The 26,253-nt window shown below is 36.4% G+C and overlaps 1 protein-coding gene across 12 annotated transcripts; it reads left to right on the top strand.

Annotated features, from left to right (window-relative positions):
* Nucleotides 1-479: 479 nt before the first annotated feature.
* On the top strand, nucleotides 480-25,510 carry LOC103499395 (protein ALWAYS EARLY 2-like). 12 transcript variants are annotated; one of them, XM_051084693.1, is made up of 20 exons: nucleotides 485-729; nucleotides 866-989; nucleotides 1,464-1,562; nucleotides 1,680-1,742; nucleotides 2,878-2,955; nucleotides 4,163-4,331; nucleotides 7,915-8,156; nucleotides 8,269-8,417; nucleotides 8,496-8,596; nucleotides 8,828-8,905; nucleotides 12,247-12,497; nucleotides 12,654-12,707; nucleotides 14,100-14,133; nucleotides 14,259-14,422; nucleotides 14,525-14,703; nucleotides 14,782-15,070; nucleotides 16,465-16,638; nucleotides 22,991-23,182; nucleotides 23,610-23,816; nucleotides 25,315-25,510. In XM_051084693.1, exons 2-20 carry the CDS (start codon nucleotides 885-887, stop codon nucleotides 25,477-25,479), a joined length of 2,793 nt encoding a protein of 930 aa, XP_050940650.1. In that variant the 5' UTR covers nucleotides 485-729; nucleotides 866-884; the 3' UTR covers nucleotides 25,480-25,510. The 12 variants fall into 12 exon arrangements, 10 of the variants coding, with proteins under 10 accessions (XP_050940656.1, XP_050940657.1, XP_050940650.1 ...); XM_051084691.1 differs by having other exon boundaries at nucleotides 486-742; nucleotides 23,535-23,816; XM_051084694.1 differs by having other exon boundaries at nucleotides 488-729; nucleotides 16,465-16,587.
* The last annotated feature ends 743 nt before the right edge of the window (nucleotides 25,511-26,253 follow it).

Below are 26,253 nucleotides of genomic sequence, written 5' to 3'. Positions count from 1 at the left end.
CACACACATATATATATAGGAAATTTTGTAGGTACGTACACATCTCACATATTCCAAATTTTTAAATAAAGAGTTGTAACTAAATTAAATCATCTAAATTACCTTTAAATTGCTGACATGAAATTAACCAATAACATTTTTATCAAGGAGTAAAGTAAAAAATAAAAAAAACCAACCCTTCCATTTTGAATAAAAAATCCACTTACAAGTTAGAAAACTTACAAACCTAAAAAAACAACAACAAAAATAAAAGAAAAATGATTTCAACGGCAGCACAAAAATCGATAGGCAACGTAGAAATCATCTTCTAAAATTAAAATAAAGGTTTAAGTTTTTGTTGAAGTTTGAGAATGAAGTAGTTGCATCCAAAGGGTCGAAACTGTCGTAGTGGATCGGTGTCTAAGTTGCCAACTCCGTGCAACAGTCCGTGTGCCGCTGTATGAATTACAATATAGACTTTTTACGTACGTTTGTAATAAAAATATCTTTTAAAAATCCATACCAAAACTTTTCGTACCTCTAAAAATAGTATTATTTTTAGCAATTTCCCAATACGCATTATTCACAATCTCTTTCAAAAGGCAATTCAAAATTCGGCGGTCTTCCTCTCATCCATTGTTGAAAATGCCGCGGACCTTCATCATCCTCCGGAAGAAAATTCCCAATGCTCCATTTACGCACACTCGTTTGAACATGTGGGCCTAACGACTGAATTGACGAACAGCCGAGGTTTATCCGCCATGTTGGATCTTGATTTTTTTCGTCTTCATCTTTCTTTCTTTCTTTCTTTCTTTCTTTCTTTCTTTCTTTCTTTTTTTACGGAAGCTGCATTGGGAATCTTGTTTACACCTGTTGGTTTTTGAAGGAGTTACGCATAAAATCCAATGGCGCCTCCAAAAAAATCCAAAAGCTTGAAAAAAGGGCCCCCTCATTCAAATGACCCATCGGCTGAGGAAAATTATAGGAGCTCGCAAACAAGCAAGAAACGAGTAATGTTGTCCCGTCTCTTCTATGGTCTGAAATGCACAGTGCTTGGTTCTGAATGTTTCTTGCTTTCGTACTTGATATCAGCTGTCTTTTTAGCTGTGAATGTGAATTTTTATTAATTACTTGCTCAAGATTAAGTATGGAAATAGAATACAGGGAAGAATGGGTTAGTGTAGTTTCTTTGCAGACTGTCTATTTCAATTATGACGTCAGCAGTTGAACTTCAGACATCCCTAGAGAGTATCAGTCAGTATTTTACTAACTTTTAGGTGTGTATACGAAACATTGAATTGACGTCACACAATGCTCCATGAAAGTGCCAGGATTTTTCTTTTGCTTTTTGATGGTGGCGGTGTGCGTGTGAATTTTCCATTAAAAGTTGTCCCATAAACGGTCTTCATCATTTTTACATACTTCAAAGTTCACAAATCTCATATATGTACCTGACTGTCATGTCTGTTATAACCTCCTGACAGAAGAAGAAGTTGTCTGATAAGTTAGGACCTCAATGGAGCAAGGAAGAAATAGAGAGTTTTTATGAAGCTTATAGAAAATACGGTCAAGACTGGAAGAAGGCACGTCCCTTTAGCACTTCAACTAGCCCTCTTAATACTTTGTATTATGTCATGCAGCATATCTCAATAAATGTAATGATAATTTTCTAGTGATTATTTTTCTCTTTACCGTTTCAGGTGGCTTCTTCTATGCATGAAAGGTCAACTGAAATGGTAGAGACTCTTTACAATATGAGCAAGGTATGTCTAGTCCTATGCTTTCAAGTTCACACAGATTTTTTTATTTTAATGGTTATCTTTAAGATGTGCTTCCGGGACCTAATGATGCAACGTTGCTTATTTTTTGTATAATTCTACTTATTCCTTTTCTGTATGTGTAGTGTATGTGGTGATCTGTGATATTAGTTTTCTTTGTGCTGGAAAAACGCCTTTGGAAATCTAATTGCCCGAGGAGGGTGAATATAACTCTATGGATTATGTTGTTCAGGAATTTAAATTGTGCTTCAGTTATGCAGAAGAAACGACCCACTCATTATATTTTGCCACATATATGCTCATTCTATCTCAGATTTCATGAGGATCTACAACATATATTGTTTGATTGTGTATATGCTACCAAATGTTGGAGCAAACTCTTTCACACCTTTAATCTCAGCAGGGTTCTTGATAAAGAATGCAGGAATAATGTTTGACAGTTACCTATTGGCCTGGTTATGGAAAAAAATGCTTCCTTGCTTTGGTGTAATGCTGTCAAGGTAATCTTGATGGAACTGTGGTTTGAGAGAAATCAATGGGTCTTTCACTATAAAGTCTCCTCTTGGTTCAATAGCTATGAGTTCGCACGGCTGAATGCCTCTTTGTGGTGCTCTCTAAGTAAACAGTTTAAAGACTTCTCAATGCAAAATATTTTACTAAATTGGCAGGCCTTCATCCTCCTTGATTGATGATTCAGTTTGGGCTCACTACCTCTGATGCTTCTTCCATTTCCAGATTCTTTCTTTGTTTGACTGTATCTTTATTCCTAGTTTTGTTAGAGTTTGTTTCTATGTTTCTTATTGAGTTGTACTGACTGTGGTTAGTCCTCACATGACCTTTAATTGTTGTTTGGTCCTTTATTTGTATCGATATGATGAGGGTGCTTAAGGTGTGTCAACCTAGTTGAGATGTCCAGGTGCACCTCTTGATCATTGTTTTATTTGTTCATTGTATAATCCTCTTGTACTACAAGCTTTTGTCCCATTGATTATTTTTTAATAAATGAGTAAAAAAAAAGATAAAACCTCGTTTGATCATTTTAATATGAAAAACTACTGCTTCTTTTTCTTTGGTCCTTAATTTGAGCTTCTTTTGATTTTGTTATGCCTTCTCTTTCCAGGCATATCTATCCTTACCAGAGGGAGCTGCTTCTGTTGTAGGTTTTATAGCGCTGATGACAGATTACTATAATGTTATGGTGAGAGCGTACTATGTTTTTATATATTTATTATTATTATTATCAGAAACATATATTGGCACGGAATATCTGAATTGTGATTTGTTTGCATCTCTTTCAAGTGTCTGGTTTTGTTTTTTTGATTCATAGTTTGTATCTGATTCCGTTAAATAAGTCCAACTACCAAAGCAATCATCTATTTGAGAGTAAAAGGATAGACACATTGAGACTATTCTCTAGTGCACTTTTACCATAGTGACATTACTCTCAAGTTCAACCGAGAAAGTGAACTTCTGTTTATTGGAAAAATTCCTAACATCAAGTAAAAAGAGACAGATATTTATATTTCTTCTACTGAGAAGCCCAAATAGATTTCTTCAAGAGTATCAAGACTGGAAATTCTCACTGGAGCTCAAAAAGAAGACATCTCTAGTGTTCAAGATATCTCTTGAATAGTTTGAATGTTTTCTTTGATCCCAAGAGAGTTCTAGATCACTAATGTTGTAATAACTTGAATATTCCCCATCAACAGGGTTGCATTTACTTTTACATTGCCAAAGTAAGCTTAGTTTCATGGTAACTGGCATTTTGCTTGGAGGTTCAATCTCCATCTCTGTATTTATTGTACTAAAACAATGTTGCACTTCAACATTTCTTTTTTTATTTGTTGAACAATAATCAAACACTCTCACATTTCTTTTAACTTTAACTATTCTAGATATCCCACTGTACCAAGTTGTCATTGGAATTCTGCAAATTTGATGCATTCATTCCTTTTTTGAATGCCTTCTCAATTTGGTCTTGAACCTCCACATATTACCTTTCTCTTCTAAATTCCTTACAAGGACGTTGCATTCTATGGAAAAGGAAGTTGGGGACTTCAGGTGGAAAAGATTCTGGTGAAGATTTCCAGGATTTTATCTTATTATTCACCACTATTAATACTTCATCATAAACACAAGAAATAAAGGAAAAAACAGTGATATGTACTAATAAGAAGGTTGTGTTCTTCTTGATGTGCTCTTTCCCGAAGCCTTAGTCTCCTTTCATTTTCTCTATGAAACATTTCATTTCATGTTAAAAGAAAAATTATGATATGATTTTTGTTTACAAGCTGCAATGTAACAACACTTTGTTCACTTTCTTTTCTTTCTTTTCCTCTCTCTTTTTTCTTTCTCCCAAATCATTTGCTTAGAATTTTTAATATAGCCAATTGATAAATTGACAGGGAAGTAGTGATAGTGAACGTGAGAATTATGATGCTTCAGGTTTTCAAGAACTTCCGGAGACTAATCAAGTACAAGTTCAATCGAGTATCTCAAATGAAGGCCATTTTAATGCTCATTCTGTTGCAGCAAGTGGTGGATGCTTGTCTTCGCTTAGGAGTTTATATTATGGTAAGACAATTAAAATGCTATTGTGCGTGAGGGGTTGTTTTCCATGTTTTCTTTTTCTTCTTTTATTCACAACTGGCATCATGGAGGCTTGGAAAATCATGCTTTCCCATACTCCTACAAGAGCTCTAAAAACATTCTGAGATATCTTATTGTTACAATCCGTCCAAATACCCCATGAGGTAGTTGTAGCACAAACAACATTGCTACAAAGAGCCTTAATTGTAATTTGTACACTTGTCCAGATGATTTAGTAGGAGAAGACCGAGGGTTCCAACAATGGAGCTAGTTCTCTATCAAGTTTGGGAAGGACAAACACCTCCCCTTAAGAAGGTGGAGAAAGAGTACAATTTTTTTTTGATAAAATGATTTAACTCACCAATTGACCCTAAAACTTATAGGTTATGGTACATTTAGTTATATGAATAATTTAACATTCTCCCCCACTTTTAAGCTTGGAAAATTGTAGAAGGCACAATAAATAGAAATCAATATGTGTGTGTGTGTATATATATATAGATATAGATATATAGTTTTCTAAAAAAGATACGGAGCTTTGAAAAAGTAATACAAACAGAGATTAATGCTCAAATTACAAAGAAATAAAAATAGTGAGTACAAATACATAGAGCTAAAGGACCTTAGCAAATCAAAGTTCAACTCAACATTGGTTGATAAAAATCTGGAAGTTTTCAAGAAGTTTTCAATAATCTATAGATTATTTAAGATTATTTGCGCTCGATGATTGGAAGGAAATTAGGAAAACCTTGGAGGATTCTTTTTTCAATAAAAAATAATCATTAATCCATTGTTTACAGAAAATGCATTTATTAAATTGACTGAAGGTTCTCTAGAAGAGTTCATTGACAAAGAAGGGTTTTGGCAAGTAATGGGTCCTTTTCATTTAAAGTTTGTGAAATGGAGCAAAAGTAAAAACAGCAGACCTTCAGTAAAAATCTCCCTCTTGATTATCGGAGAAATCAGACATTCAAAGTTATAGGGGATCATGACTAAGAAGCCTAAAAGAGTCAACATATCCATGTAGATTATGGTTTAAGGGAGTTTAAATTGTGCCTCTTTATTGCAAAAAAGCTTCCTTCTTATTGCCTATCTCCTCATATATGCCATCTATGTTGTATCAAGAAGACCTTCAGCACCTTTTTTTCGAGTATCCTTATGCAGTGAATTGTTGGTGCAGGCTGCTGCAAATTTTTAATTTCAGATGGGTTTTTTATGGCAGTTTTAGTGGTAATGTGCTGCAAATTCTCTCAAGACCAGATTTGAAGAAAACCTCATCAATTTTATGGTGCAACACAGTCAAGGCCTTATTAAGAGAAATATGGTTTGAAAGAAATCAACACGTTTTCCACAATACGGCTTCAGTATGGTCCAATCGATTTGAGTATGTTTGTTTAAATGCTTCATCATGGTGCTCCGTAGTCAAAGGATTTCAGGATTACTCCACACAAGACATTCACCTCAACTGGCAAGCTGTTATTATTAGTCATTTTGAGTCCAACTAAGGAGATTTAGGGAAGGGCTCTGTTTCTGCCTGGTTTAGAGTTGTCTTTTAGTCTTTTGTTAATGATAGGTTGCTGATGTTTTGGACCATTTTTACTTTCTCAATGTCATTTCATTTCTTTATTTTTCAGATATGTTGAGGACGCTAAAGGGGTGTCAATCTAGTTGAAATGTCCGGGTGCATTTACTAATCCGTAGTTTAATTGCTCATTGTATAACCCTATTGTACTTTGAGTTCTGGCTCATTTTTTATAATAAGTGAGATTCATTTCCTTTAAAAAAAGTTATAGGGATCATTTTGGAGGACTGGAAAATATCGCCATTGAAACGTGCAATCTACTAAATGTTTTCAAAGCAAATATTCAAGTAAAAAGAAACTAATGTGGTTTCATGCTTGCGACATTAGAAATAACAGACTTCAACCGATTGAACTTTTTCTTAAACTTTATTGATATGAAACGATCGAGCCTCCTCAATTAACCAAGGGTCGTTTATTATTTGAGGATTTTTCAAACTCATCTGACTTGTAGAGATTAAATGAGGTTTTGAAAGATGAAGGAGTCGTGAAAGATTCTTTCATCCCAGAGGGGGTGGAATATCTAAGGTCAAATTCAAAAAACTCCTTCAGTTACAATTAATCTTTTTGAAGTATTGGAACAAGGTGCTCAACAAAATTTAGGCTTCTCTATAATTCTCAATGTACAACTCTCTTGCACTTTGAGTTTATTAATAATATAGAAGCTTGTCTCCTTTTCAAAAAAACAAAAATCAGTCTACAATGAAATTAAATTTGGACTCTAAGGAAAGTAGTTTGAACACGATTATGGGATTCAAAGAGCCATACTTGAGGAGAGGGAATAAGAATTTCAGTTTTGAAAGGAAACGCAGAGGAAGTTGATGAAGAGAAGCTCTTAAGGAAGAAAGTGAAAAATTCGACTGTGCCTTCTTTCATAGCTATGAAGTGATTTCAACCGGTGTGTGGCCCATCATTTGTCGATCCACTCTCTTCTATTAGCAGGTTAGCTCCCCTTGCCTCATTAAGGCCTTTGGTTCCGTCTTCTAGTCCTGCTTCAGTAATTTCCTATGTCTCAACCGATAATGTTCCAAGTACTTTCTCCTCCTCCTTTACGATTTCTTCTTCCTCCCTACCTTTCTTGGCCAAATTTGAGTCAAGAGCTAAGTCCAAAAGAAAAAAAAAAAAGAAGAAAAAACATCCAAAATCAAGTATAACCCCACATCTCTTTGAGCCACTCCCAAATCACTTTGTTGGAAGGAAAAGGATAAAGGAGGACTCAAAAAAGAACTTTGTAAAGGCAAAGTTGTTTGAAGATCACAATCCTGATCTTTTAGAGGTTAAATCACAAATTCAAGCTCCATCTCTTTCAAGCAGGTTAGGCCCTCAGAGTCAATCTATCCCCATTTTGATTACTCTATTTTCTCTTTACCTAATTCAAAGGTAAAGTTTTTTAGAGGTTCTCCTAGCCAAAGTCCGATCTCTGCATCTAAAGAGAAGTGTTTCAGATTTTGGATCTCCATTTAGTGTGAGCAGCAAGGAAGCGGACTATTTGACAAAGTTAGCTGAGAAAGAGGACCAGTCGTCAAATAACCCCTTAGATATTTAAATCCTTCTCAATATTTTGGCAGTTTCATTGTGTTTCTGTTCCATCATTTGTTGCCTTCTTTTATCGCATTTCTTATGGGAGTATTGTTTGTATCCTTTGAGCTCAATCTTTTTTCATTTATCAATGAAAAATTTCTTTCCTGGTTAAAAAGCAAAAAACCTTCCCAAAAACATGAAATTAGTTTGAATATGAGCTATTTCTGTTAATGTTTATGATAGATAAAATAGTGCTCTTTTTCATGCCAGGGTTTGTTTGTTTACTTTTTTTTTCTTGAAAATTATCATCATTATTATTAAGCTGAAATCTTCATTATGATAAATGTTTTCTTGCCAATAAAAACATCGTGGACATGTTTTCACAATGCTCCTATAACTAGATTAATAGGACCTACTTTTTCTTAAACCCTGGCTCTGACGGTTTGTGTTGTTATCAATTTCATATAGGTAACCGACTTCGTGTTGTGGGGAAGAGGACACCACGTGTTCCTATTTCATATTTAGAGGAAAGAGATACATGGGAGAATCATGCTTCTGGAAATAAATGTTCACAGAAGTCAGAATTTGATGTTATAAGTGATGAGAATCGTGCTTCCGGATCAGCTTTAGCTGAAGCCTCACAGAGGAGAGACTCTTCTGCAACATCTGTGCCTTCCAAAATTAAAGAGAACGTGAAATTCTCATATGAGGTCAGGGGGACCTGGTTGTCAACTAGGGGGTGATGTTAAGCTTTGTGATGCTGATTTGAAGATAGTTGTCAAGCTTTGTGATGTTAACTTGGACTAGGACTACTGGTTTCAGGTCAGCGGAGGGCATAAAGGAAGACCAAATGAAACATATGGCTATGATCTCAGTTCCTCAGTAGCTATAGAATGTGTAAGGACAGAGAAAAGTCACCACAAGATGAAGAAACGGTACAGAAAGGAGAAAGTTCTAGACGATCAAAACAGGTGGCTTCATCAAAGTTTCAATTATACAGAAAATATACCTGAAGCATCGTCTAATATGGATGACTTTTGCTGCCTCAGTGTTCTAGAGGGAAAGGTTGATTCCAAAAATTCAAATGCAGTATGTGAGCTATCATCTTCTCTAGTTCAAAGAAAAAAAAGAAGGAAGCTACCACGTGGAGGTAATTTTGTTGCTCTAGTTTCATTCTGTAGTCTTCTATGTAATTTGTGTTTTACATCTTAGTTGATGAAAGAGTCAAGTCAACCATTCAATTTCCGTGGTTGCTAACTTTCTCAAGTTGTGGTTGGTGATTTCAAGATTGACATTGGCACAACAAAATTCTAATAATGTTCGGAGCTCTTTCTGGTTTGTTCATAAAAAAGAGTTTCTAATCCACTATTTTTCTGAACAGATGAGAACACTGATTTAGATGCTTTGCAGACCTTAGCAGATTTATTTTCCATGATTCCATTTACTACTATGAAATCAGGTAAGGGTGTTCTTGTTTGTTCTAATTTATCTTAATTTTGGAGTGTTATATGATCGTTTGATACTCGTAATAAATTTGTACACGCTCATTCTTGGTTGGGCAACTAAGTATTCCTGCTTGTAGTATAGACACAAAACTTAACTTCTTTTTTTGGAAGGAAACAAGACCTTTATTGAATGAGTAAAAAGATTAATGCTCAAATTACAAGGAAAATAACAAAACAAAAAAAAGGAACCTGCCAAGTACTCTTAGAGCAATATATAGAACAATACAAGTAACTAAACTGGAGAAATAAATATATTCCTGGTTGAGCATAAGTCTTAGAATATTCTGTAAATAGATTGCAAAAAGAATTCGAAAAAGAAAAAATTCATCAGATCCTTTGAGAAACAACCCTCAAAGAAAGGATCTTGAAACCAGAAAACAGACTCGAAGACTTCAAGTTCAGGTACACAGAATTATGGTGAACAACCATTCTTTTTCCCTCTTTTTCTTACTATACTTCCCATTTCCCATATTTTTCTCTTTTCAAATTTAACCCAAAAGTTTATTAAATATGGATGACCCTAAAAGGATGACAAACACAATATAGAAATAACCCATAGTTTTTTTTTAAAGGAGACGAACTTCTTTATTAATGATAAAATTTCAAAGTACAAGAGGTATATACATTGAGAATAATAAGAAATAACCCATCGTTCTTGCTGGCACGGTTTGGATTTCTTCACAATGCTCCAGTTGGTGTGCTCTTTATGGAATTTTTTGTGCTGTATGGATTGTTAAACACTTAATTCTGTCAAGTAACATTCTTACTCTTACTCTTGTAACAAGCTCTTCGGTGTACTTCCTTTCAATGTCGTTAAAAAAACGTTATGCACTTAGCGAGTAATCTGCCGTTGACATTTGATATTCAATCAAGCTACTCTTACTTCCTAACTGAGAATTGATCATTACTTTTTGATATTTCTACCTGTAGTAAAAGGAAAATTGTATGGATGAAGCTAAAGACATGCATACTTATTAGGCAGTTGCAATTCTTGTCTAAATACTTTATCTGCCTCCTTAGTCCTCGGTGTGAGAATGTGTTAGAGCACCCATGATACATACTTATGTGAGAAAGGGTAGTTCGGGGAGTCCACCTAGTTAGAGGGGTGACATGTGCTGCTATATATATATATATATATATATATATATCACTTTTGTGTGGTGGGAGAACTTATGTTTTGTGTAATCTTGTTAGCCTGTACCGGAGAGAACTCCCTTTCGAAAGGAGCCCATTGTATTTTGTTAAGTAATCTAAGAATTAAACTCTCAGTAGAGGATTGTTACATTGGTATCAGAGACAAGTTGATCAAGCCTGAATATTGGAATTGGGTGCCAAAGCTCCTTGGTTATGACTTTGAAGTTCAATATAAACCCGACCCTCAAAACAACGTAGCAGATGCCTTGTCCCGCATGCCTCCTCGAGTACGTCTAACGAGCCTCACAGCGCCAACCATTTTAGACGTGGAAGTAGTGCAAAATGAGATCACTTTCGACGACATCTCCAACAGATTTGTGATGACTTGGTGGTTAATCCACACAACCATTCGAGCTTTTCAGTGGTTCAGGGGAACTTGCTATGTAAGGACAAGTTTGTCTTGTCGGCTCACTCATTGATTCCCACCATCCTCCATACATATCGGTCTTCAAAGGGCATTCTGGGAATCTGCGGACATACAAGAGGATTCCGGTGAATTATACTGGCTAGGTATGAAGAATATGATCAAGTAGTATGTCTTTGAATGTGACACATGACAACGAAACAAGTCCAGCAACTTAGACGGTAAGATCTCACGGGCATGACACCATTTTGGTGATTGCTGACAGGTTAAGTAAATATGCCATATTCCTTCCTTTGAGCCATCCTTACACGCTAAATCCATAGTTGGCTGTTTGTTAAAGAGGTTGTCCTTGTTTGGGTTTCCTAAGTCTATTGTGTGCGATCGTGATAAAATCTTTACTAGTAGATTCTGGAGTGAGATGTTACCGTGAAGCACAACTTATCATCCCCAAACGAATGGCCAAACGGAGATTGTGAACAAGTGTTTTGAAACATATTTCCGTTGTTTCTGCAGAGAGAAACCAAAGAGGTGGATAGATTGGTTACGGTGGGCCAAACATTGGTACAACACCTCATACCATGCTACCTTAAAGTCTACTCCTTACCAAGTTGTGTTCGGACGTACCCCACCCACCATCACTTCTAGAAATCCATCAATGCCACCCTTGACAATTAATTAACGGAGAGTGATAAGGTTTTACATGAATTGAGATTTCACTTGGAAAAGGCCCAAGAGCAGATGAAACAGTACGCGGATTGTCACCGCCGGGAAGTAGAGCATTCGGTTGGGGATTGGGTTTACTTAAATTTATGGCAAAACCGACAACAAACAGTGCGAAGGCATAGTGAAAAACTTTCTTCTAAGTATTTTGGCCCTTATTAGATTGAGGAGAGAATTGGGATAGTGGCTTATAGGCTTGTGTTGTTGTCCTCTGCTTCTATCTAGCCTATTTTTCACGTCTCACAACTCAAACAAGCATTAAGCAATACCACTCTTGTCGAACCCACATCTCCACATTTCATTAAGGATTTCGAATGGGAAGCCATCCTTGAACATGTCATTGCCTACCGCTATAATGACTAGACACGAGAATGGAAACTCAAAATCTAGTGCAAAGGCCTACCGGAATATGAAACCACCTGGGAAAGCTTGGAGTTGATCAAAGAGCAGTTTCCGACTTTCTCCCTTGAGATCAAGCAAGCTTTCATCCCCAGGAGTATTGTTAGATCACCCATCATACATACTTTATGTGAGAAGGGGTGGTTCGAGGAATTCACCTAGTTAGAGGGGCGACGTGAATTGTTATACTCACACACAGGTGTGCACACAACACATATATATTACTTTTGTGTGGTGGGAGAACTTATGTTTTGTGTAATCTTGTTAGTCTGTACTACAGAGAACTCCCTCTTGGAAGGGCCCCACTGTATTTTGTATTTTGTTAAGCAATTTAAGAATTAAACTCTCAGTAGAGGGTTGTTACATAATGATGATTTATCAAATCATAAACTTGCAATAAGATTGGAATGGTACAGGGAAGATCAATCCTTAAAATCTTGGGTTTATGCTTTCTTCGAATAAGGGCTTCCTTGTTTCTTCTGTTAATGTACAATTTTTTGTTTGTTTTTGTTATATGCTTTTTGTATTTTGTATTTTGTTTTTAAATATGATTTATCTGTTACTATGACCTCACATGTTTAATCCATTATATTTTATCATTTTTGATCTTGCATCAAGAACCATCTCTCCGAATTGTGGAGGAAACCGAATCTTTCAATTCGGAAGACAAATCTTATATTCCTGAAGACACATTATCAGACCGAAGTGATAAAGGCAAGCAAGTCATGGTTAATGCAATGCCCAATATTGAGGATAGAGGTCCTGGGAAATTAAAACCTGGAAGTGGATTGTCAATTGATGTTGCTTCTAAAAGGAAAAAACGGCTTGAACATTCTGGCACTATGAGGAAGGGAAAACGCAATTTTGTGGTATCATACCAATCCATTAAACTTCTAATTTTGGATGTTAATATTATTATTACAAATGCTCCTTTTGAAAGCTGTCTTCTTGATTCTTCAAGTTTTTATCCGATGTATTGACTATAGAGTAATCCGAAAACTACTAATTTTCATTGTTATTTTCAGATACCTGATACAAAAGTTCCTGTGGATGTTCATTTACGTGAAGATTTGACGACAGTAAGTGAATTTTTTAGCTGGAATTCTCGCAGATTCTTACTATACTAAATGATAAGATACATGGAGAAAGGATGAAACGAAGGAAATGCGTACTATACTAAATGATAAGATAAATGGAGAAGGATGCAATGAAGGAAATGATTTATTTGAATTTTGTAGAATTTGAACATACAGATATACAACAAAGTTCTGTTTCTTTTAATTAGCATAAACAAAGCTTCAAATGGGAAAAAAAAGAAGCATAATGAATGTTAATTTATGAAGTCAACAGGATTTCCTTTTTAATGTGGAGAAAGACAACTCCAGAAGGTTCCAAAATTTTGATTTTGTCTGGACACATATCCTATTCGTTCCTTATAAAGTTATTTGTTCCTTTGCTATCAAACCTTCTAATTGAGAAGCCTATCCTAGGTGTTTCTTTTCGATGGGAAAGCGACGGACGTGGTTGCTTCTGTTTCTTTATTTGGGAGCCATTCGTTTAGAAGAGGGAGAAGTGATGTTAGATTTTGAGCCCTAATATTTTGAAAGGGTTCTGACTTTTGTAAATTTTTCTTTCAATATTTGGTTGATCCTTAGGGGTGTTGGTATTTTTGGTCCTTTGGAGGATTAAGATTTCTCGAAAGGCGAGGTTGTTTATATGTTAGGTGAACTTGTGAAGACGATGCCTTCGCTTCTTGTTGTATTCTTTGTCAAAAGGTAGAGAAATACTTTAACCATATTCTCTGGCAACTCATGTCGGGATTCTTTCTTTCAAATGTTTGGTTTGATGATCGCTTGGCATAGAGAGGTCGATACTATGATCAAAGAGTTTCTCCTCAATCCGCCATTTGAGAGGAAAGGCAATTTTTTATGGTGTGAAGGGGTGGGTGTGATCTTATAGGTTTGTGGGGTAAACAGAATAAGAGAGTGCTTAGGAGGATGGATGGGGACCCTTCGTCTATTTGCCTATTTGGTCCCTCATCCATTTTCATGTTTCTCTATGGGCTTCGACATCCAATAATTTTTATAATTATCCCATAGGCATTTTTTTACATAGTTGGAGCCCCTTTTTATAGAGGGAGGTCTCTTTTTATGGGCTTGACTTTTTGTATGCCTGTGTATTTTTTCATTTTTTTTTCAATGAAAGTTGCCGTTTTCATAAAAAAATGTGATTGGAGCAAGGAAATCGTTCTGATAAGTTAGTGAGAACGAGAGGTGTTGGCTGAGAAATCTTGGACAAGAGAGACAGGATGCCACAATTTGAATGGTGCTTTGTCTTTCACCAATTTCTCAGTTCTGGTTGCCATCTCTTTTTTATGCTCTAGGCATTACTTCTGTGGTTCTACATTTTTGTAGTTATTTTTACAGCATATCACCTTTTTCTTATTGTCTTTGTATCTTTCTCTTTTGCAGACCACATCTGGACATATCAAACCATTGAAAAATGGTAAACAAGTTTCTTGTGACAACTTTGGCGTTGACAAATACTGGAAATAGTTCATCGTATTAGTTCTTTAAATCACGATTAGAAATGAAGAGATTGATATGTCCACTTAATTCCATTTCCTGTAGAAAATCAAGCCACTTTACCCATTAAGCTTGGGCGTCGAAGTAGATGTAAGATGGAGCTTTGGAAATCATTGACCTGTCAAAAGACAAAGACCAGTGATGACAAATTGGGAAAAGAGCTCATGAAGTATTCCTCCTCTGTGCAGGACGAAGCTTTCTTCCTCAAGGTAAAAACTTCACTTTCTTATTTATTTGGAGGCAATATCTCTGCTTAGCTTAGGGAACTGTAGTACTATGTTAAAGTTTCTGCCTTTGCTTTGACAATTTAGGATAAACTTTCTAATTGCATGTCGTCCACCATGGGGCGTAGATGGTGCATCTTTGAATGGTTTTATAGTGCAATTGATTATCCTTGGTTTGCAAGAAGTGAATTTGTCGAGTACTTGCATCATGTCGGCCTGGGAAACATCCCAAAGCTAACTCGTGTTGAATGGGGTATCATAAGAAGGTATCTTTCTGTAATTTTTCGTAATTATCATTTGAGAATGCTTTGAACTGAAAGTTTGAGATGTGTCTGTTTGTGAAGTTCCCTTGGTAGACCTCGACGGTTTTCTGTAAATTTTCTTCATGAAGAAAGAATGAAACTCCAACGTTATCGGGAATCTGTAAGACAATATTATGCCAAACTTCGTGCCGGCACTTGTGAAGGGCTTCCTACAGATTTGGCAAGACCTTTATCTGTTGGGCAGCGTATAATAGCTTTGCATCCATATCCATACGGACTAGAAGTTCACGATGGAAGTGTGTTAACGGTTCAACATGACAACTGCAGGATCCTATTTGACAGTCGGGAGATCGGAGTCAAATTAGTGATGGTAGGTTTCCTATTCTTCTTCTTGTAGATTATTTCAGATACGATACTTATACTCTTGAGCTTTGAATTTGTTTAATTAGTAAAAGTTGTTTTAAGATAAAAAGCACATCTCGGTAGAACAGCAGTAAGGAGCTATTTATTCTGTTATGATGAAAAGGGACTGGAGATTCCTGAACGTTTTGTGATATTGATCCACATTAGCATGGTTGATTAAGATACTGCCTAAAATTTGTTTGGTGGTTGATAATTTTGAAAGTGTAGGCACTTGCACTTGCTCACAAATACACTCTTCTTTTGACTCATGGTGAACCACAGTGTTGTTGAGGTGCACCCAGGCGCTTGTCTAAGGCGAGAGGCGAGGCAATTGGAGGCCATACCGCCTTGCAAATACCCATGGCGAGCACTTCAATGAGGCGCTCGCATTTTGCGCCTCTCAGTTACCTTGAACATACGTTCAAGGTGACACAGGCGCTTGCCTTTCTTCTTTTTTATATCATTCTTCAAGTTTTCTGTTTTTCTTCAATTTTTCTTCTGGAGAATGAAGTTATGAAGGTTTAAACAAGAAGAATAAATAAAAAACCAAAGAAATGAAAAAGAATAGCAGAATTAGTTGAAGAAAGTGGACAAAGTCTTCTTTTTGCTTAGCCATCCATTAGTTGCTTATCAAAAATGATGGAAAGGAAGAAGAGGGGATGGAAATCAAAACGGAAGAAGAGATGTTATGTTCTCTTTTTATTTTTAAATTTCCTAGAAGAGAATTGAAGGGTTGGCTGCCAGAATTAAAGTAATGTTGGTTGCATGCGAACCGAACTGCCATGCAAAATTTCTACCTGATTACTCAAAGAACTACTTTTTACCCCCTTAAAAAGCATTTCTTTTTCTATTTCTTTTGCCAATTTTTTTTTTCAATACCATTTTGGTTAATTTTTCTTAATAATTATGTTTATATTTTAACATTTTCAAAATCTATTTTTTTTAATATATAATTGTCAAAAATAATATTAATTCATTATTTTATTAAGTGCTCCTTGCTTCAGGCAGGCGACGCTTTTTTGTCGCCTCTTGCCTTGAGGCCATTAAGGAGCTTGTCACCCTAAGTTGAGCCTTGTACTTTGAAAACAGTGGTGAACTGTGAACCAAAATTGACACTTCTGCATTTTGGCTTTTTCTTGTATTTTACCTCGTATATGGAGGTGGGTTTTTACTTTTTAGCCTTCTATCTGTTTTATTTTTCATAGGTCAGTTTTCTTTCAGTACACGCAATTTTTTTGTTTTGAATCAATATCCTTTGAATAAACGTGAGAAGTTTTTATGCTAATATTATCTAATTTGTCCAGAAGTTGTCTTTCAGCTAGTTATTCTTTTTCTACTGATAAAAAAAAAGTTCCCCTTCAGGATTTTGATTGCATGCCTTTCAATCCAATGGATAACTTTCCAGAAACTTTTAGACGTCAGATCTGTTCCATCAACAGAGCACCTCTTGCATACAAAGAGCTACGACGAAATAACCATCCAAATGTAAGTAGAGAATTGGAGAAAAGATCCAGCCCACTCACCACTGATACATCGGTAACACACTATAGGTCTATGTATTTTTGAAATAAAAATTACTCTGCATGTTATTAACATTTTGGATAATATAATATTTATGCTATCTTCCTGATTTTGATTCTACAATTGTTTGCTGATTTGATAGAAAGTAATTAAAAATACATATTTTTCCTATTTTGATGGAAAGATTAGTGGGTTTTAATTTGGATCATTGGTTTGACAACTGACAAGGCCATAGTGATATATTTAATAGGTGGCTTAGATCCTTAGCCTGTTTTATTCTCAACAATTGGAACCCTTTTTGTAACTTTATATCTTTGTAGTTAGTTTTGTATGCATTGGTTCCTTTTTCTTTTTAGGATTCTCTTTTTTGTATTCTTTCATTTTCTAAATAGAACTTTGGTTTCTGGAATAGTAATGTCACGCCATCCCTAGAGTCACGCAAGATTTTTTTTTAGTTATAACTGAAAATTGTATCTATAATCACAACATTGCTTACATCATAAAATTTCTAGCTGTATATGACCCATGCCTAAAATTTAACAACCTATTATTTTACTTATTATCTAGACCCTCCTTCGTCCTTCTTCAGTCCTCCCTTGCTGTCGTCCCATGGTACCTATAAATAACATGGGGGATCTGTCATAGTTTTATCTCTTGTACGAACAAAAGGAAGTTGTTTGATTAATAAACCAAACGGTGTAAAACTATTTGATCCTCTGATGCCCTCATGTCAGCTCACCACTTGTCTGCCCAGCATTCAAATACTGCCTTTTTGTTTTTAATCAAGCAGTTTAGACTCTCACAATCCATGTTGCATGACTATATAAGCATGCTTTTATGCGTGCACAAGAACCAGTCTGTTGGTGTTGTTCTTCTAGGCTTCTGGCTATTGCAGGAAACTAAACCCCAGTTAAGCCTGGTCACATTCTAATGGTAGAAGAGACAGGCACCTCTTATCAACCAATGAAACTTAAATGAGATGTCATTTTACGTTGAGGCTTAAGTCTAAAAGCATGATTTTTAAAAAAATAAACTTTTAGTTTATTTTATTTTTATACAAAAAGACTGTCGAATAGCCTACATTTGGTCTAAAGTTTCATTCAGGAGAATTGATTGCATTTGTCCTACATTAGTTGGTAATTGGAAAAGAATATGCTATATTGGAAAAGAATATGCTATAGGAAAGTGAATAATGGAGGTTTTAGTACTAGAGTTGTCGGGATGGGGATCGAACTCGATTGTCTAGAATGGAATATCATGCCAATAACCTCTGAGCTAGTAAGCTCACTTTGTTATTGCATGAATATATGAACAGGCCTTCCTGGCCCACCAATTCACCGGGAATGACCAAACATTTATCTAAGAGATTCCTTGAAATAAGACTTTGAAACAAGCTATGGTCGAAAGATTGAGCTCAAAAACTGAAGTTGGATAATATGCGTGTTTAGGTTGCAAATCTGTTCAATTAACTAGAGAACCAAACTAATCAAGAACACCTATAGAAAAAGAATTTTGATGTGGTCCACGAAATAATTATTTATACTTACTCTGTACCTTTACAATTTATAGGTATTATTGAAAGCAATAAACACGAAACCAAGCTTACGTGGAAATCCGAGAACTGGGAGAAAAACCACGATGTTTTTAGTTTTATTATTTTTTGATAATCATACAATAGGTACAAGAGGGGAATAAATAGAAAAGTACAAAGAAATAAAAAAGAAAAGAATATTTAGGGTAAATCTTCCCAATGGGCTAAGCCCACTAATTCTAACACTCCCTTTTAAGTTGGGACGTAAATATCAATGAGGACTAACTTGTTAACACAAAAGTCGAAGTTTGGTCTGAGAAGTCACTTGGTGGGGACATCAGCAACCTGTCGGCTCGAAGGGATGTACGGAATGCATATGCTCTCACTGTCAAGTCTTTCTTTGATGAAATGTCGATCAATCTCAACATGTTTAGTTCTATCATGCTGAACTGGGTTGTTAGCAATACTAATAGCGGCTTTATTATCACAAAAGAGCTTCAATGGAGTCTCACATTTCTGATGAAGATCAGACAGGACTTTTTGGAGCCAAATTTTCTCACATATTCCCAAACTCATAGCTCTATATTCGGCCTCAGCACTGCTTCTGGCCATAATACTTTGCTTCTTACTCCTCCAAGTTACAAGATTACCCCAAACAAATGTACAATAACCGGAGGTAGATTTTCTGTCAATAACAGATCCTGCCCAGTCCGAGTCAGTATATGCCTTAATGGTCTTTTTGTCTGTCTTTCTAAAAATCAAATCTTTACCAGGTGTCGTTTTTAAGTATCTCAGAATTCTTTTGACAGCTTCCATGTGTTCCTCATAGGGAGCCTGCATAAACTGACTGACAACACTCACAGCAAAGGAAATATCAGGGCAAGTATGGGATAAGCAAATCAATTTACCCACAAGGCGCTAATATTGTTCTTTATCAACTGGAACTTGATCATCAGAGTTTCCTAGTTTATAGTTGAATTCAATTGGAGTGTCAGCAGGACGACATCCCAACATACCTGTCTCGGCTTGCAAATCAAGGCTATGTTTTCTCTGAGATATGGAGATGCCTTCTTTAGATCTGGCCACCTCCATTCCAAGGAAATATTTTAAATTTCCCAAATCCTTGATTTCAAATTCATTACCCATTCTCTGCTTAAATTGACCGATTTCTGCCTGATCATCTCCAGACAAAACGATGTCATCCAAATAAACTATCAGAACTGCAATCTTCCCTGTCTTGGAAACTTTTGTAAATAAAGTATGATCAGAATGTCCCTGACTGTACCCTTGGGACTTGACAAAGGTAGTGAATCTGTCAAACCATGCTCTGGGTGACTGTTTCAGACCATATAAGGATTCTGGAGTTTACAAATCTGCTGACCAAACTGGGCTTCAAAGCCAGGCGGGGGGCTCATGTAGACCTCCTCTACTATATCTCCATTCAAAAAAGCATTTTTAATATCCAGTTGATACAGAGGCCAATCTTTGTTTACAGCAATAGAAAGGACTCTGACAGTATTCAACTTAGCAACAGGAGAAAAAGTTTCTGAATAATCAACACCATAGGTTTGAGTAAATCCTTTTGCAACTAAGCTTGCCTTGTGTCTGTCAAGTGTTCCATCTAACACCCATTTGCATCCCACAGGCTTGTGTCCCTTGGGTATAGTACAAATCTCCCAAGTGTTATTCTTTTCAAGAGCTTTCATCTCTTCCATGACAACATTCTTCCATTCAGGACATTCTAAAGCAATGTGAATATTTTTTGGTATTGTGGTAGAGTCAAGGCTGGCAATAAAGGCTCTAAACTGTGGTGAGAGATTCTTATATGACACATAATTAGATATGGGGTGTTTTGTACAGGACCTAGTACCTCTTTTAAATGTAATAAGAAGATCAAGAGAAGGATCATACTTGTCAATTTTCCCTGTATGACTCTGTTTAGCTCCATTGTTATTGGTTTCTGTTCTGACTTCAGTCTCATCACCACTGTCCTTTTCTTCCACATTTTTAAGAAAAGCAACATCAGACCTGTCATTCTTACTCATTGTATTATTGGTACAAGGTTCAGTAGGGTTTTCCATACCTTGATCTCGAGAAGGTTCGGAGTCTTGGACTGGAGTCGGCGGCTGACTAGTAGGAAATCCAACTTCCTTTTTGAGATTTCTCCTGTAATACGTTTTCCAGGGAACTTGGTTTGTGGGTAGGATTATAGGATGGGGATCAATGCCAAACACGGTACTAGGAATAGGTTCGATAAATTCAAAGATGCTAGGAATAGGTTTGATAAATTCAAAGATGCTAGGAATAGGTTTTATAAATTCAAAGGTGCTGTTAGACTCTTCACTCACACTCTCCCCTTGAAGATGGCTAACGGGAAAATAGGGTCGGTCCTCACAGAAAGTAACACCCATAGTGACAAAGTATTTCCTGGACGGCGGGTGAAAACATTTATAACCACGCTGGTGAAGGGGATAACCAACAAACACACAAACCTGAGCCCGTGGGGTAAATTTGGTCTGCTTAGGGCCAAATTGTGGATAAAAGCTGTACACCCAAACACACGCAGAGGAACCTCAGAAACAAGACGAGTAGAAGGGTAGGACTCCTTAAGACATTCCAAGGGAGTCTGAAGGTGGAGGATACAAGAAGGCATTCTATTGATTAAATGAGCGGCTATAAGAATAGCATCTCCCTACAAGTATGAAGGAAGGAAAGTGGATAACATAAGGGAATGGGCTACTTCCAGATGGTGACGGTTTTTTCGCTCGGCCACTCCATTTTGTTGAGGAGTGTAGGTGCACGAGTTTTGGTGAACAATCCCCTTGGAGGTTAGAAATTCACTAAGGTTATGGTTTGGAATTTCCGACCATTATTGCTCCGAAGATTAGCAATTTTTTTATGGAATTGTGTTTCAATCGTGTGATAGAAGTTTTGGAAAATAGAGGAAACTTCAGTTTTATCGGTGATAAGGTAGACTCAGGTAAGACGGGTATGATCATCAATGAAAGTTACAAACCACCGTTTCCCAGATGAGGTGGTAACCTTGGAGGGACCCCAAACGTCATTATGGATAAGGGTAAACAGTTGTGTGGGTTTATATGGTTGTGCAGGAAGAGAAACCCGATGTTGTTTTGCCCGAATGCACACATCACAAGATAACAAGGAGACATCAATTTTAGGAAAGAGATAGGGAAACAAATATTTCATATAAGTAAAGTTCGGATGACCCAACCGAAAATGCCACAACATAAATTCATGTTCAGAAGTGCTAAAATAGGAAGAGAGTAAACTACTATTGGAGATACTACTACCGGAGGTATTATCATCAAGGAAGTCCCTTGCTATGTCGGGCAGTGCCAATCGTCCTCTCCGAACTCAAGTCCTGAAAGCAAACAAATTCAGGTAAGAAAGTGCCTTTACAGTGCAGCTCACGGATGATCTTACTGATAGATAACAAATTGTAAGAAAGCTTAGGCTCATGCAAAACATTCTGGAGAGAGAAACCGTCAAAGAGAACTATTTGTCTTTTCCCAGCAGTCAGGGCTAAAGAGCCATCGGTTATCTGGATTTTCTCATTAATGGCACAGGGGTATAAGAGACAAAATGCTCCTAAAAACCTATCAAGTGATCTGTGGCCCCCGAGTCCAAAATCTAGGGATTCTTCTCATCAACACTAATAAGGTTAAGGGACTGAGACATACATGACTGAGCAATGGTGCTTAGAGTAGGAGAGCTGGTCTGGCTAACATTGGTATGCCTTAAGTTCTGTTGCTCGTTGGAGGAACGGTTGTTATCTCTTGGGGGCCGACCGTGGAGTTTCCAACACTGATCCTTGGTATGCCATTTTTCTTGCGGTGCTCACAAACGAGAATTGGTTTCCCATTATTCTTTTCATTATCATGGGTCAAGGATTGAGCACTGAAGGTAGAAGAGTTAGTTATATAATTTGAAGGCACATTAGGAAGCAAAATTACCGGGTTCTTGGAATCCATTGGTAGATCGATCGATTTAGACTGTGCCGAGGATGCACCAACTTCAAAAACAGCTCTCCTGTAGGTTTGGTTAATCCCGAGACCGCAAACATATGGCTGTCCATAACCGGAGGGTGCCGATGACTCGCCCGCCTCAATCCCCAATCTGTTATGGAGTTGGTCAGCCTTGTTCCTGTAGAAGAAAGGTTGCGGTAAAGGGTCAATCGGGCAGATTTGCATTGCTGTACATATTTGACAGTTTTGTAGGTTGTCCGACAGCGATGGGTGGCGCGTGCGACAGCGAATGACCTGAATGGTGAGATGGTTGAACAGGCGACGGCGCGTAGAATCGAATGGGATGGGTAGTGACATTAGCGGACGATGGCGCGTGAGGTTGTTTCTGACCAGAAGGTTGCGTGGACCGCGGCGAGGGTTGGCCCATTGGATAGATCGGCGGTGTCTGAATCCTTTGGAGTAGTTTTACCATGCTGATGTCAACGGCGGCGGAAGCTTCTGTTTTGGTCTGGGTTTTTCCTAAACTTTTTTCTAGTGATGCTTCGTTCTGATACCATATTGAAAGCAATAAACACGAAACTAAGCTTACGTGGAAACCCGAGAACCGGGAGAAAAACCACGATGTTTTTAATTTTATTATTTTATGATAATCATATAACAGGTACAAGAGGGGAATAAATAAAAAAGTACAAAGAGATAAAAAAGGAAAGAATATTTAGGGTAAATCTCCCCAATGGGCTAAGCCTACTAATTCTAACAAGTGTCTTCATGTACCTTCGGTGAATGTACATTTGTGTGTTATTTGATTTGATTTCAAGCAAACGTCTTAATTGATTATGTGCGCTTGTAGGTTCCCTCCACCACGTTTAACCTGCAGCAGCATAATACTTTCTCTGGGAACTCATTGGCTCCGGCCAATACCAGAGCACTTGGTAGCATCCCTTGTTCTTTAAATGTTTCTCAAAGATCAGGATGTGGGGCAGTTGATATTGTCAAAGGTTCGAGGGAAAAGGCACAAATGATGGTAAATGTTGCTATTGAGGTAAACCCCCCCCCCCCCCCCCCCCCCCCACCCACGCGCACAACATCATGGATATGCAGTGTAATTGGATAAGAATCACATCCATGTTGCACAAAAGCATGCTTGTTCAATTACTATCACATTTTCTTTTTGCATGAAATATCTCGGTTGAGTGTTGGATGGTTTCCTCTTCTAATCTCGTCATTTTCCTTGCAACTTCAATTGACAAGTTGATATTTAAAAAATTGATTGGAAATTTGCTTGAATTCTAGGCTTTTAGTTTTCTTTACTCTTTTATTAGTGGTGTAGTAATAGGATTGACAGTGCTCAAGTAGTTAGAAAAGTGAGATTCCATGATACCATTTATTTTCAGGTTTGGTTGAGCAAGAACGATGGTGATGATCCTCTTACAATTATTTGTGACGCCTTGCATTGTTTTGATAATCAGAATTCATCGTTTAAGGTTCAAAAACCTTTAAGCACGTTGCAAGATACGAAAGATAGCCTAGGAGCCCACATTAATGAGTTGTTCCCGTCAAAACACCTTTCCACTGCTGATCTATCTAGTCTGAGATCAAGACATTTCAATAGAGATTATGGAGGAATTCCTTCAAATCTAATCACTTCGTGTGTTGCGACTTTGCTCATGATACAGGTAACTGTTGGTTTCTACAGAACTGCTCGTTCTTTTTCTTATTATGACAGTACTGATATGGGATATCCTTACTTTCCTGCTATTACAAGCATCTAGACGAATTATTTCAGCTTTAGTTCGTGTCTATCCAGATACTGCTTTGTATCAAGAATTTGTTTGTTTCAATGGTTTAGAGTTGGTTTGATAGAAAACATATTGCCGCTTGTTTAAGTTCCAGTGGTAAATACATGTTCTGAAAGGAAATTCCAAATTGTCCTTACTAGGTATCTTGATAGTCTTCTATAACTTTTTAATCATAATTCCCAATGGGAGCATTTGCTGAGAGGAAATTGGCCTTTTAATAGTTAAACAGGACACAGGCAAATATTAAGGTGACCTTGAACTGAGCTGGGAAAAGCCAATTTCAAAACCACAGAAAAAGCTTCCACTCAGACATAGAGACAACGCTTTAAGGAAATACGTTGCAGATATTTTCATTTTAAGGGAAAAAAGACACTTCTAGCCCATAAAGATTTACTTAGTTTGAATTTTGGACACTGAGTTTTCAAACTCAATATTCGGGATAATTTTGATTTTGAAAATCCATTTGTTAGAAATTAGAAAGGATGCATCTCAATTTACATAAAGCTTAGACATTTTAGTTGGAATGTTCTTTTTGTCACCCCGAAGGGAGAAAAACATCTAACAAAAATCGAATGATAACATTCTTGAGCTTTCTAACTCCTTACCTTATGTCCTGCATTATCCTAGGATCCACCTACTTTTATATACAAAATAGAAAAATAACTGTATCCCGTTAAATTGTCCAATCATAATTTGTCATGTTGATTTTTTAAAATTTATATATATACATGATGGATTTAGTATAGGTTCAAAAGGCGCTTGAGTCATCCTCAACTTTATGCTTTTTATATTACATATATATTAAAAATTGAAATAATATCAATTCCTGAAATTAACCCACTGGTAAAATTGTCTTTCAACCCTCTCTAGAAGGGTTTAAGCTCCACTCTTTACATTTTTTCCAGATTACTTTAACTAATCTATTAAACAGATCAACAAAATTTATGGATCCGCCACTATATATATATATATATATATATATATATATATATATATATATATATATATATGATTACTTTAATTCATTGTTTGTGTGTGATGAGAATGGAATGAATAAAGATGAATGCACTGTCAAAATATTCTCACACAACTTACTCTTGCACTCTGATATTTTTACATTCTTAAGTGTTTCGTTTTTGCATATGTGAAGCGAATTGGTCTGTTTGTCTGCCTATCTGCATAATGTTAGTTTGTTTTTCTTCGTGTCGTGGTTGAATTCCAAATGACTTTTAATAGTTTGCTATTAAGTTCTTCACTTCACATTCCTTTGAAAAAGCTTTGTACCTAATTCTAGATAATTTTATGGAAGTTACTTTTTTTCTTATTTTTTCTGAGATATGGAAGTTTCTTACTTCATTGTTATGGTTACGTGCAGGCGTGTATCGAGCGTCCATATCCCGCAAGTGATGTGGTTCAGATTCTAGGTTTAGCAGTCAAAAGTTTACATCCAAGATGTTCTCAAAACCTTCATTTTTATAAAGAGATTGAAACTTGCATGAGAAGAATCCAAACTCAGTTGTTATCCATTGTTCCAACTTGAATTCAATCTGATACTCGCTGTTTCATATGTATAGTTTGTAATCTTGTCTGAGCATCCACTATTTTAATCTTTTTATTCTTCAGATTTATGTTACATCTTTACTTTCTACCATTTTGTTTCGTTTCTAACTAATACAATAAAAGAAAAATATACATTAGAATGACAATTTTTTTAATTCAAACGTTGGAATGTGGAAATTCGAGTCGTTAATCTCTTGGTTGGGAGCATATAAACTAAGTAATTAAACTATGCTCAAATTATCAACATTAGAATGGCTTAGAGACATCTAATTTTGTTGTTTTTAGCTCACGAAAAATGCAAAAGTTTGAGTTGTTGATTTAGTTGAGAGCATATACATTAAACTATCGATATCGAGTATAACCTCCTTTCCATAAATCATAAAAAGGTATTGCTAAGGTTTTTTTTACCAATTGTAAACTGACACATCATTTTTTAAGTTAATGATGAAATTATAATTCATCAATTTTGGATTAATTAGAAGTTAGATGTATCAATAATAATTTGTTGGATTCTAATAATGTCATGTGTCTTCATCACAACCATTGAATTAATGAACAATCTAGTTTGCTCCAATTATGTCAAGATGTTTTGGTTTTGAGTCAACCATGTCCAAGCTCAAGCTTGTATAGGGTCTCTTTGAACTTTATAAATAGAGGCGGTCATTCAATCAAATGTTGAGAATTCAATTTCAAAATTTATTGAGTCGTCGTCACTCACTTCAGTTTTCCAAAATTAATTAGCAATTTGAACAAG

Source organism: Cucumis melo, chromosome 5, assembly GCF_025177605.1.
Source record: "Cucumis melo cultivar AY chromosome 5, USDA_Cmelo_AY_1.0, whole genome shotgun sequence".
Classification (NCBI taxonomy): Eukaryota; Viridiplantae; Streptophyta; class Magnoliopsida; order Cucurbitales; family Cucurbitaceae; genus Cucumis; species Cucumis melo.
This window is presented reverse-complemented; position numbering and strand designations above follow the sequence as displayed.

Excerpts from the sequence above, each read along its gene's own strand:
- LOC103499395 (XM_051084691.1), top strand. The coding sequence starts at position 885 with ATGGCGCCTCCAAAAAAATCCAAAAGCTTGAAAAAAGGGCCCCCTCAT. Across the intron at positions 12,498-12,653 it reads AGGGAAAACGCAATTTTGTG|ATACCTGATACAAAAGTTCC; the intron begins GTATCATACCAA and ends TGTTATTTTCAG. Across the intron at positions 16,639-22,990 it reads CACTCACCACTGATACATCG|GTTCCCTCCACCACGTTTAA; the intron begins GTAACACACTAT and ends GTGCGCTTGTAG.